General features: G+C 40.0%; 1 protein-coding gene across 2 annotated transcripts in view; it reads left to right on the plus strand.

Annotated features, from left to right (window-relative positions):
- Positions 1–11255, plus strand: part of LOC122809313 (guanylate-binding protein 1-like) — a 543787-nt gene extending 532532 nt beyond the window's left edge. For both annotated transcript variants that reach the window (XM_044080711.1, XM_044080712.1), the window contains one exon: positions 10186–11255. In XM_044080711.1, coding sequence (XP_043936646.1) covers positions 10186–10401 — 216 coding nt within the window. In that variant the 3' untranslated portion in view covers positions 10402–11255. The remainder of the gene's footprint in view (positions 1–10185) is intronic.
- The last annotated feature ends 682 nt before the right edge of the window (positions 11256–11937 follow it).

Raw genomic sequence — 11937 nt, forward strand, 5'->3', positions numbered from 1 at the left:
TGATCAGGGGAAACCAGGCTACCCCCTCCAAAAGGAAAAGATATTTGTCCCCCGTAGTTTTGTCTAAGAAGAGTCAGATGACTCTGATGCAACCCTCTCTACTTATGAGGATTCTGATGCAGAGGATTCCATTCCTTCAGCCTCTCCTCCAGAGGATTTTTCCTTTGGGGGGAACCCTTCATACCTTAAGGGAGCACTTCCAATGGGAGAGTCAGGACTATCCTCAGTCTAAAAAGAGACTCAGGGAATTCTTAGATCTTTCACAGCACAGACCCTTGGCCACCCCCACCCCACCTCCAGTCCTGGATGTTGTGGAAGATGTTTTCCTGGAATCCAGCTTGACTCCTGACACCCTTCCTCCTGCACCCAGAACACCAGACAGGTACTGCAGAGTCCCTGACTCACACAAATTTCTTTTTAAAAATCCTACTGCTGACCCTGAGGTAATTTCTCAAGGGCGTAAAGGGATTAAAGCAACCTCTGCTAAGAATCCCACCCCGTCAAACAGGGATTCCCAAGCACTAGACAGATGGAGTAAAAAGTATACACCTCAGCTACCCTTGCTATCAGGGCACTAAATTGTCAGTTCCACATGATAAAATTTCAGCAGCATACCCTGGAACTCCTCAAACAAAAAAATTCTTCCTTTCCTACGTGTGTAGAATCTAAAGAGCTACAAGAGTTAATGCATTCTGCAAGTCAAGTAAGTAAACACACTTTCACTGTGGTTTTGACACCCTAGAAGCTTCTTGCAGAGCAGCAGTCACTGGATCTGTCATTAGAAGGCATGCATGGCTTAAAAAACAGCCCTTGCCAAACCATGTCAAATCTAAATTGTTGGATGCCCCTTGCACAAAGACAACTTATTTGGCACTAAGCACAAGAGGTCTTAATAAAGATTGAAGAAAAAGCAAAATCTATGCAGACAGTTAAGGATTTCTTACAGATCCAGCCACTCAGGTTCAGCAGGCATTGTCCCACTAAGCACTGGTCCTTTCCTGCTCCCACTAAGCCAGTTCAGGCCAGACCCCAGGGAACCAGACCCCACCAACAGCAGCCACAGGGAATGCAGAGATCTAAGCAGTGGACTACCTCCACTTCAAAACCAAGGAGTTCTAAGCCACCCCCTTATGGTAAGAACTCACACTGACTCACCTACCCCAACCCCTCCCTCTACCCACCTTCACTTACCCCTAGGAGGAAAACTCTCCCTTCACGCAAGCACCTGGGTCACCATTACCAACAACTGCTGGGTTCTCAACATAGTGTCCTAGGGATACAGATTTTCTTTCCACACCCTTCCAACCCCAAAAGGGTTCCCAGATCTTCCAACAAACCAGTGGGGAGAGATGCAAAAGCAAGTGCTTTCCATGCTCTCTATGAGGGCAGTAGAGCACGTTCCTGCAGAACAGAAAGGCCAAGGTTTCTACTCCAGACTTTTTCTGGTACCCAGAAGAGAGGGCACCTGGCACCCCATCCTCGATCTGTCCATTCTAAACACCTTTCTGGTGATCCCAAACTTCAAAATGCTCAGCAGCTGCTACCCATGCTCTCAAAGGATGCTTGGCTAGCCACCCTAGATCTAAAGGAGGCCTAACTCCACATTCCTATCAGGGGAAACGTAGAACATATCTCCGTTTCAGGGCAGGATCTCAACACTTTCAGTTCTCTGTGCTTCCCTTCGGCTTATCCACTGCTTCCAGAGTTTTTACAAAATGCCTGGCTCCGGCCATTGCCTTTTGCAGACAAAACAATATCCAGATTTACCCATACTTAGATGACTGCCTAGTTCAGGCAGACAGCCAGGAAAACCTGCTCAAGCACCCAGGCTTTGTAAAGTCCCTTCTAACCTCCCTAGGGTACACAATCAACGAAAAGAAATCCAAACTGGTGCCCACCCAGAGGATTATATTCCTGGGAATAAGCCTGGACACAGCATCCCAGATGGCATTCCTTACACCAGAAAAGCAAATTTTCCTAACAGCCTACTTCTCTCAACTAGTCACCAGACCCCAGCTATCTGCAAGGAAAATCCTGCAAGCTCTGGGGTTCATGGTATATTGCATACTACTTATTCCATATGCCAGACTGCATATAAGGAGACTTCAGTGGTAATTAAAAAACCTTTGGTGTCAGCACTCTGAAGATCTGGAGAGACTGCCTATAATTCCTTGCCTCAGAAAAGATTTTCTTTGGTGGGCAACAGCATGCCACCACAACAAGGGACTACCTTTCTCACTACCACACGCCACCCAGACCCTAACCACAAATGCATCAGACTATGCCTAGGGTGCACACCTGGACGACAGGTGCATACATGGCCAATGGAGCCCACAGCAAATCCCTCTGCACATCAGCCAAAAAGAGATGATGGCTATCCAGCATGCCTTGATAGCTTTCAAAACCCTTCTCTCCCTAGGGGCTCTCCTCATCAAAACAGGCAACACCACTGTGATGTGGTATATCAACAAGCAGGGAGGAACTCACTCCTACCCGCTATGCAGGCTGGCCATGACCCTTTGGCACACAGCCTCTGCCATGCAACTCCGCCTGTTAGCACAATCCCTACCAGGTTCTCTCAACTCTCTGGCAGACCAATTAAGCAGAAAACGTCTGGACCCCCATGACTGGCAACTCAACAGAAGAACTTTCATCCTAATAACTCAAAAATGGGGCACCCTGAGAGTCGACCTCTTTGCCTCCCACACCAACCATCAGCTCAGCAAATTCTGCACCAGGGAGAATCAATGCATGGCCTGGAAAGTGGATGCCCTGTCCTTCCCCTGGGTCAGTCTATCGGTCTATGCCTTTCCTACCCTTCCTCTCATCCCCAGGGTGCTCCTCAAAATAAGGGAGGAAGAAACAAGGATAATTCTTATAGCTCCAGATTGGCCTCGCCAGCACTGATACCCCTTACTGCACAGCCTGTCCCCACTGCCACCATGGCATCTTCCTCAGATTCCAAACCTAATGACCCAGAGAGAAGGGGAATTCATACATCCCCAATTGCAGACCCTCAATTTGACAGTTTGGCTTATTCTCTGAACCCCGATAAATCTGCCAATCTCAGTAAACAGGTTCTAGATGTTATACGTGAGGCCAGATGCCCTAGCACTAGAAAGTCTTATGCGGACCAATGGAAAAGGTTCTGCAGCTGGATTCGGGCTAAGGGAGCCAATATGACACAGCCCTCCCTCTTATCCTGGATTACTTAGATGACCTTCTTTACACTGGCCTCTCTTTTTCCTCTATTAAAATTCATGCCTCTGCTTTCCCTGCTCATTTCCTCACTGAGCAGCCCCTTTTCTCACACCCTTTGATCAAACAGTTCCTAAGAGGGGCTAGCAACTTGAGGCCACCCAGAAGAACACCAACCCCAGCTTGGGACCTTAACTTTGTGTTGGAAAAGCTCACCCTGCCCCCCTTCGAACCAGCCTCCTCTGCAGAACTAAAATTTCTCTGCTGGAAGACAGCTTTCCTTCTGGCCATCACTTCAGCCAGAAGAGTCTCTGAGCTGCAAGCACTCATGGCTGTGGTATCCTTCTTAATCTTCCATGCTGACAGGATATCCCTCAGGACTAACCTGTCCTTCATGCCCAAGGTGGTGTCCTGTGTGCCTCTCAACCAATCCATTCATTTGCCCACCTTTTTTCCTCATCCCCAGAACAAGGAGGAAAGGATCCTGCACTCTCCAGATGTGCACAGACGGCTCAGATTCTATCTAGACAGGACTAAATCCTTCCGAAAGTCTGAACAATTGCTGGTTAACTTTGCTACCGGGGCAGAAGGCAAAGCCATCTCCAAACAAACCATGTCCAAATGGATAGCACACTGCATCCATTTCTGCTACAAACAACACGCAAAGCCTCCCCCCAAGGGGGTCAGGACTCACTCCACCAGAGCAGCCTCCACCTATGCAGCTTTCCTCAGAGGAGTCCCCACCAGGGACATCCTGAAGACTGCCACCTGGACATCTGTTCACACTTTTACCAGACACTACCACCTGCTTCTCTTCTCCAAATTCAGGGGAGGGTTTGCCTCTGCAGTCTTGCAGAGCATCCTAGCCAGCCCCTAGTTTCCTTGACTGCCTCCACCCTTTTCCTCAGCTTTGGGAATCAACCCAAATGTGATGACTGCAACAGTAAAACATGAAGAACATAGTACAGTTGTGTACACTTACCATAAATGTAGATGTTTGAGTGTATTCACTGTTGCAGTCCTGGTTTCCCTCCCTCCATCCCCCTCTTTTCTCTTCCCCTTCCTTACAAAGGGGCTTATTGGTATTTACTTTCTACTAGTGGGGTTCTTCCACCAGAACCTGCCTCCTACTTGGGGGCTCCTGACAGGTTAGGGCAAGAAAAAACTGATGTAATGGCGTCGGCTGGCTTACTTTATACTACTGATGTCCTGACATCAGTACTGAAGCAACAGCAACCAACACAGAAATACTAAGCCTCTGGTATTCAGGCTAGCTGAGGGCTACCCTGGCAGGGATAACCCAAATGTGATGACTGCAACAGTGAATACACTCGAACATCTACATATATAGTAAGTGTACACAACTCTACTTTTTCTTTTCAAGTGATTGATAGTTATTCCTAACTGATCTGCAAGATGGAGTAGAAATGCTTGGTGTTGTAGCAGTAGATCCCTGGATCATCTACATATGGGAAGACTTGAAGTTCCTGCAGTTGTATGTGAGACGCTACCACTGTCATATTCTTGGGGAATACCCAGGGGGCTATAGTGAGACCAAATGGCAGTGCTCTGAACTGGTAATGGTTGGCTCCCAGATGGAAATGAAGAAATTTCCTAGATTGCCTTTGAATCTTTATACGGTAGTAGGCATTTTGGAGATCTACAGAGCATATCCAATCGTCCTTCCTCAAGAGAGGTAACATGGACTGTACACTGACCATCCAGAATTTTGTCTGACAAATTGATTGAGGTGGCTGAAGTCCATTATTGGCCGGTCTTCTTTGGAACTAAAAAGAACCTGGAATAGACTCCAGATTCTAAATGAAGACAAACAGCCAGTGATTCCACCAATATTTTATTAAAAAAAGCACAGCTCAAAAGCACAGCTCTAACGTCTCGGCTCTCCACACAAGCCTTCAAGGAGTAAAATGACATCAAAAAACTCATCAAGACTATGAAAACGGGAAGGCGTTTATTTCCAGGGCCAACAGGAAGACGTCTCGCAATCATGTGAGATTTCAAAAGCCGGAAAACAGTCCTGGGCACATGATTCATTCTTTTCTGCTTCAGATGGATTTTATACATCCTGTGATGATGAATATGACAATTTAGAAGATTATCCTGTGTTGCCTACAGCGCAACAACCAGAACGACATCTACAGACCTTTCAGAGCGAGCCATCTTTTTCCCGTGGGGGCAGACAAGGCACCTATGTGTCCGTGAGGCACAAGGACAATTTCAGAGAGACTATTACCCACAGAGGGGGTACAAACGAGGTAAAAGATCCAACTATACCTCTAGTTAGTAATAACTATATAATTAATCTTTCTGGACATGTTTTTACAGACTATGAATATTCAGCTCTTAATCAAGGCTTAAAATTTGTTCCTACGGTAGTGCCTCGTATTCATGACATTAAATGTGATGTATTTAGGATTAGCAGAAAATTGCATTTAAAGTATTTCTTCAGGAATACTTCTGTAGAGAATGAATCTATAGATAATATTGAAAATATAAGTAATTCTGACGGTAGTTTTTTTACTTGAGTCAGATTCTTCTTTTAATGCCTACTGTAGGTTGGATACTAGTAATGTATATGTTAAAAGTATGTTCATGCCTCCTTATTCCAATGAAGAAGTTGAAGAAGTTAAATATGTTACATTTTGCACTTCAGGATGATTTTATAAAATTCAAGAAAAACAGAGGGTACATTGAAAATCTATGATGGAATGGAAAGCTCTTAAAACACTAAGTAAAATGGATAATGTTATATTCAAACCCTCAGACAAAGGAAATAAATTAGTTATAATGCATTATACTCAGTATTTTTCTATGTGCATGGAACATTTAAATTACAGTCAAACGTATGAAATTATAGATATGTCAGTATATGTTCAAGCTTTGGAAGAATATCATGAACTATTATCTAGAGGCAATAGACTTGGATATTTTACAGATTCAGATATTAAGAATAAATTTAATATAAGAGATAGCAAAATGGCACATTTTTATTGCCTTCTGCAGGTGCATAAAGATTTGAACAAACCACCAGGAAGGCCTATATTGGCTGGTTGTGATTATATCACATATGCCTTAGGTGTTTTTTTACGTCACTGTTTGAGTCCTGCAGTATTTAAACTTCCTTCTTATATTAGAGATGTATTTGATTTCATACACAATTTGATGGATTAATAGTAGGAAAATGCATCCCTTTTTTGGATGCAGAATTTAGTATAATAGATGGGACAACTTTACATACTACTATCCACAGAAAGTTTGATCAAGGTACACACTTTGTACATAGGGATAGTTGTCATCCTACACATACTTTAGAAGCACTTCCTTATGGTGAGATGCTGCAGGGAGATTTGCAAAGAGAATTACAGGTAACTGTGGATATGTTTGAGAATAGGGGCTATGATAAGAATTTAATAGAGAGAAGCTGGAAGAGGTTATGTTCTGGCTCCACTGTAAATAATACACAATGTAATTCATATATTATGGCTCCACATAAAATGGCTTCAAAAGAATCTTCAGAATCTATTTATTTTGTTTCTACGTTTGGGTGTTTTAGTTTTGAAATTTCTCAAATAATAAAATATTTTTGGAACTATTTGAGTTCCTTGAAAAATGTTTCTTCTTGGTTAAATGCTAAATTAGGCATTTCTTATAGAAGGGGCAGAAATATACATAATTTTATTGTCAAAGGAAAGTTTAGTCCCCCAGATGTTAGAATAAATTTAAATACACTCACACTGGGCACTTCTTGTTGCAAAAAATGCAAGGCTTGCAAATATGTAATAAATACATTTGATTACATTAATAATATTCCATTTGATACTTGGTGTACTTTTACGTGTAACACAGAAGGAGTTATATATGCACTTAAATGCCCGTGTAATTTGTTTTATATTGGAGAAACTAAAGGGCCTTTAAGGTTAGAATGTTAGAGCATATAAGAGATATAAATAATAAGAAACAAGAAAGCTCTATAGCTACCCATTTTGAATGTTTTCACAATAGCAATAGTGAAGGTTTACAGGCTACTGTTTTAGAGAAAATTAAAGTGTCAGTATTTGATGAATGTTTTTAAAAAAAAACGGCTTTTGACTAAAGAGTCTTTATATATTTTGAAATTCAATACTTTGTATCCATATGGTCTTAATGAAGAGCTTAATTGGAACTATTTGATTTAAATGTGTAATGAATTAATTGCTTGATTGAACACACTATATGAGGCAAGTTTTTTTGATGCCTTTTTACTCCTTGAAGGCTTGTGTGGAGAGCCGAGACGTTAGAGCTGTGCTTTTTTTTAATAAAATATTGGTGGAATCACTGGCTGGTTGTCTTCGTTTGCAGTTTGGTCTGTGGTTTTTACTTCCATATTCTAAATGGTCTGGAGAAACTGTTGGATAATCCTTTTTTCCAGCAACCTTGATACATCTGTTGTTGCAGATTCTAACTGATCATGTGGAGTATCTGGAATCTTTAATCTCTTCTTTGGTGGATGCAAAAAGGGTATGGTATAGCCTCTGGTGATTATCCTTAACACCCACGAATCAGAAGTAATGATGTGCCAGGCCTTGGGTGTAAGGTTAAGTATCCATGCCACCCCCACCCCCACTGCCTGCAGAGTGCAGTAGCTGGGTAACCCTTCAGCAACACTGGAAGGGTTTCTCAGAGAAAGAACCATGGAAATCCTGATTAAGCAAGGAACCATGGAAACCCTGATTAAGCAGTCCACCTCTGCCTCCGGGGAAATGTCTATTGTTAGGATCTTTGAGGACATTCATAGATATATACAAAACTAGTGCTTGGAAAAGTAATGATTTGAATTTTTGTTTTATACTTATTATACACAGTTATTAGAAATTACATTGCTGCATCAACTATTTAAAGTGTAGGATGTGACATTTTTAAACAGTTCATGAAGTTCTGTTGATTGTTGGATGAAAGCACTTAACTTTGAATAAATTAACGTGGCCACAGCGAACACGTTTATATTTATTTTTTGTTTTTACTTACACATTTTTGTTTGACTTGATTATTTGGCTCTACTATTACTTATCTCTAGCTTTGTCCTTCAAGCACTTTGTTACCCCCTACAATTTCCAAGGCTAAACCTGCATTTCTTTCCTTTCATGCTACTTCTCTGATTCCACTTTTCCACTTGTAAAATATACACCTCAACATGGTGTAAAGTTTGTACATAGTGTATATCTCTCTCTCTCTCTCTGTTTTGTGACTAGTTTATATTACTTTTGTGTTCCATGGTGTAGTGGTAATTTTTCCATTTTTGTTGCTACTATCTTGAATGCAACCTGGGCTGAGCATCCATTTGATCACACTGTGATCATTGCTCTGCCATAATAACCAAAATATAAACACAACAAACAAAATAAAAATATCTATATACTTTCATAAGTACTGGTCATTTGACATTATACTGATATAGTACATATGTGTGTCAATAAACATCTGTTTTTGTGTAATCATCAATATATTTCTTAGGTTGCTCCAAAGTAATGATTTGTTTGATAGACACAAAAAGATAACTACAGAATATGATTACTGTGCACCCAAGTCCTTTATTCCACTGCTTTAATTTTAGACATCTTTAAATTAGTATTAAATAAATTAGTATTAGCATCCCTTGTTGATAGACTTACTGGTCTAATTCAGTGCTTAGGCGTAACCTTATTCATCAATAACTCCCTGCCCACCGAAGCATTATTAGATCAGCACTCCTGCACCAGTATTGTGAAGAAAATAGGTTATTGGTTTGTAACCTTTCTTCATATGTACATTTCCCTTGTCCTTTTGAAACTTTTTTAATTTTCTTGGTGAACTTGCTTTGGGTAGTGTTTAAAGTAAAAATGTAATTTTTCTGTGCCTTAGATTCTAAGTAGGTCAAGCTAAGGAGGCATCAGTTTATGAACCTTGTCAAGTATGCAAAGGGTATCAGATATCTGGTTGTGATCAAACACAACTAGTGCAGCAACACTATTCTCTCAACTTCCTGGAATACTGAGAACTTGTCAAGTTGTGTTGTGAGCAAAGTTAATAATGCTAGTATAGTGTATTCCTTCAGTGTTGCTTATGTCACTGAGGTGATCTGCTAGCATGTCTTTGAGTCGTAGACAGTTTTTTTCTCCTGTCTTGTTTAGTGAATGACAGTTTTTTGAATACCAATAATAATTTGTTGTTGTGTTTTCAGTGTGTTATGATATGCTGAAGTAGCGTTGCAGTGATATTGTGTAATCTGTGACTGCATTGTATAGGTAATAGAGCTGGATGAGCATTTGTTATATGTGGTCTTTGCCCATTCTTCACATATGTGCAACTGTAAAATCAGTATATTTGAGTAAAAGGGACATGAGGGTCCACTGGGGTTTCTCTCCCAACATTTTTAATACTGTTGCTTTCAATCAACGTATGTTTTTCCATTGACTAATACAGTTTCAGACATTTTGATTTATTTGTTCAAGTTTCGAAAATGCAGTTTTCAATTTTCAACCATGAATCCAAATGATCCTCACCAGTCAGGCTATTTTCTTTTTTACTGCAGTGACAGTTCTCTGTCCTTAACCAATTTCACTGAATTAGCTAAGTCATGCAAGTTACCTATTACATAATTTCTGATAGAAATCTGCCACATAAGCTATATATTAAATTATAGAATTTGCTAGGCTTGGAAAGCAGGTATAGATTTAAGTCACTATCCAGTGGCATCTGTTGGCACTATGTACATCATTTTCTTAAACATGGTGGAAGTAGGGCACAGTGATATATGAGATGGTTGGTTTAATTTATGCCCATTATAAAACTCAAGGGACCAATTCCATATGCTTGAGAAGCCATCCTTTGAAATGAACATCTCATCTGTTCTTTTGTTTAAATCATAAAAGTGCTTCAAAATACACAAGTAGCATTCAGTAACTATTTACAGTATGCCTGCATTGATAAATGCTCATTTTTCAATTTCAGGAACAGGAAACCTTGCTGAAAAGTGGATTTGATGAGCAGGCTGATAGAATGGAGGCACAGATCAGGGATCTTCGCAGAGATCTGGATCAAACTCAGTCATCTTCTTGGCTGTCAGATGCATTAGATGCTCTTGGAACTGTAGCTACATGCTTTCTTCCAGGCATTGTGGGAAAAGGTATTGGACTTGCTACCAAGTTATTTTCAAGACTGTTCTGAGAACCTAACAAAATGCACTTTCTGGTTCACAGTTGGTATCTGTTTCTTTGCACCCTGTGACCATATTTATCACCAAGACGTTGCTGAGAGATGACATTGTGGAGCTCATCATTCAGAAATGTAACAAGCAGTGATGTTTAATTATCATATTAGTTTGTAAAATTGATTTTCTTATGAATTGGTCACTACAGAAGTACAGAACATTTTATCAAAAGGTATGGACATATTTTGCAAAACTTGTGGTGAAAATTATGGACTTCAATGCATATTTTCACTACCTTCTAATAGTTCTTTATTATTGTATAATGCAGCTTCTATGAATCACATGGGTTACTAGATGTCTTACCATGTTTCCAAAAATCATTTAAATAAAATGCAAAGAATATAAATTGACAAGCATGTCATAACAGCAGAATTGTCATGAAAGGTGTTACTGTTTGGTTCTTTATGTTTTATGATTATGCTGTTAGGTCATTGTTTTGAACTTGCATGGAATAACTGAATTGAATTCATTTGTTGTAAACAGCTAAGTCAACTAATATCCTCATATATCTAAATTAAAATGTTGGATAAAAAATTTATGGCAGGGAAACTATCAGTGATACAGGACAAAACTTTGCAGCCAGTACATCAGGGTGAACAGATATTTTCAGCTCACTGGGCATCAATTGTTTAATTTTTCATTGTTGTTGAAAAAGGTATCTAATTCCGTTAATTCTGGGTTCATGTAATCAACAGCATTTGCATATAGACAAGAATGATAAAACCAGGCTTATTCCAAATCACTTGAGAAATGACTTACTTTGCTTACTGTACATTGCAACATTTTATTAAACTATTGCCATCCTTCATTAGATTGACTTCAACATGTAAATTATTTCATAATTTTAGTAAAAGTTGTACAAATTATGTAAAATTTACAGATTTTATATGGACAGCAAGATGAAAATCGTTGGAATTCCGGATAAAATGGATGTGCAGTTTTTCAGTGGCCCTGCTTATGAGCCGCAGGAGAAAAGAAAAAAATGAAAGGGCATTAATAAAGTAAGCAACAAGTTGAAAAAATGACTCATTGACCAGAATGTGTGCAGTTTATGTAGTAATAAGAATAATCAGACTGCAGGTGGGGCACGAGTGAGAAGTATGAGCGGCATGAAGTTTCAAGAGCAGTATAGGTACAGAACTAGCAGAAAGTATCAGTAAGATGTAGGGTTTGATTTAGTGGGAGGGGTCAAAAGGAGGCTAGTTATTTCAAGTTTAAGTACTTGCTAGATAGTTGACAAGACAACTGGAACTGACACCATACAAAGTTGTAGGCCTTAAGAACAGTGTTCTGGAAAGGAAAGTTGAATGATCACCTGAAAAAGGAGCCACAAATGTTTAAAGTAAAGAATTTTCCTGTCATAAGTAAGTTGTTAAAGAAGGCATCCAGATTAAACTATATATTTTTAATGGTGATTGGAGTATTGTAGCCAGAGAAAATGAAGCCAAAGAAGAAAAATGGGGAGGAGCAGAAAAGAGTAAAGATGGGAGAGA

The sequence above is a fragment of the Protopterus annectens genome, chromosome 8.part0, assembly GCF_019279795.1.
Source record: "Protopterus annectens isolate FY-2018-M chromosome 8.part0, PAN1.0, whole genome shotgun sequence".
Classification (NCBI taxonomy): Eukaryota; Metazoa; Chordata; order Ceratodontiformes; family Protopteridae; genus Protopterus; species Protopterus annectens.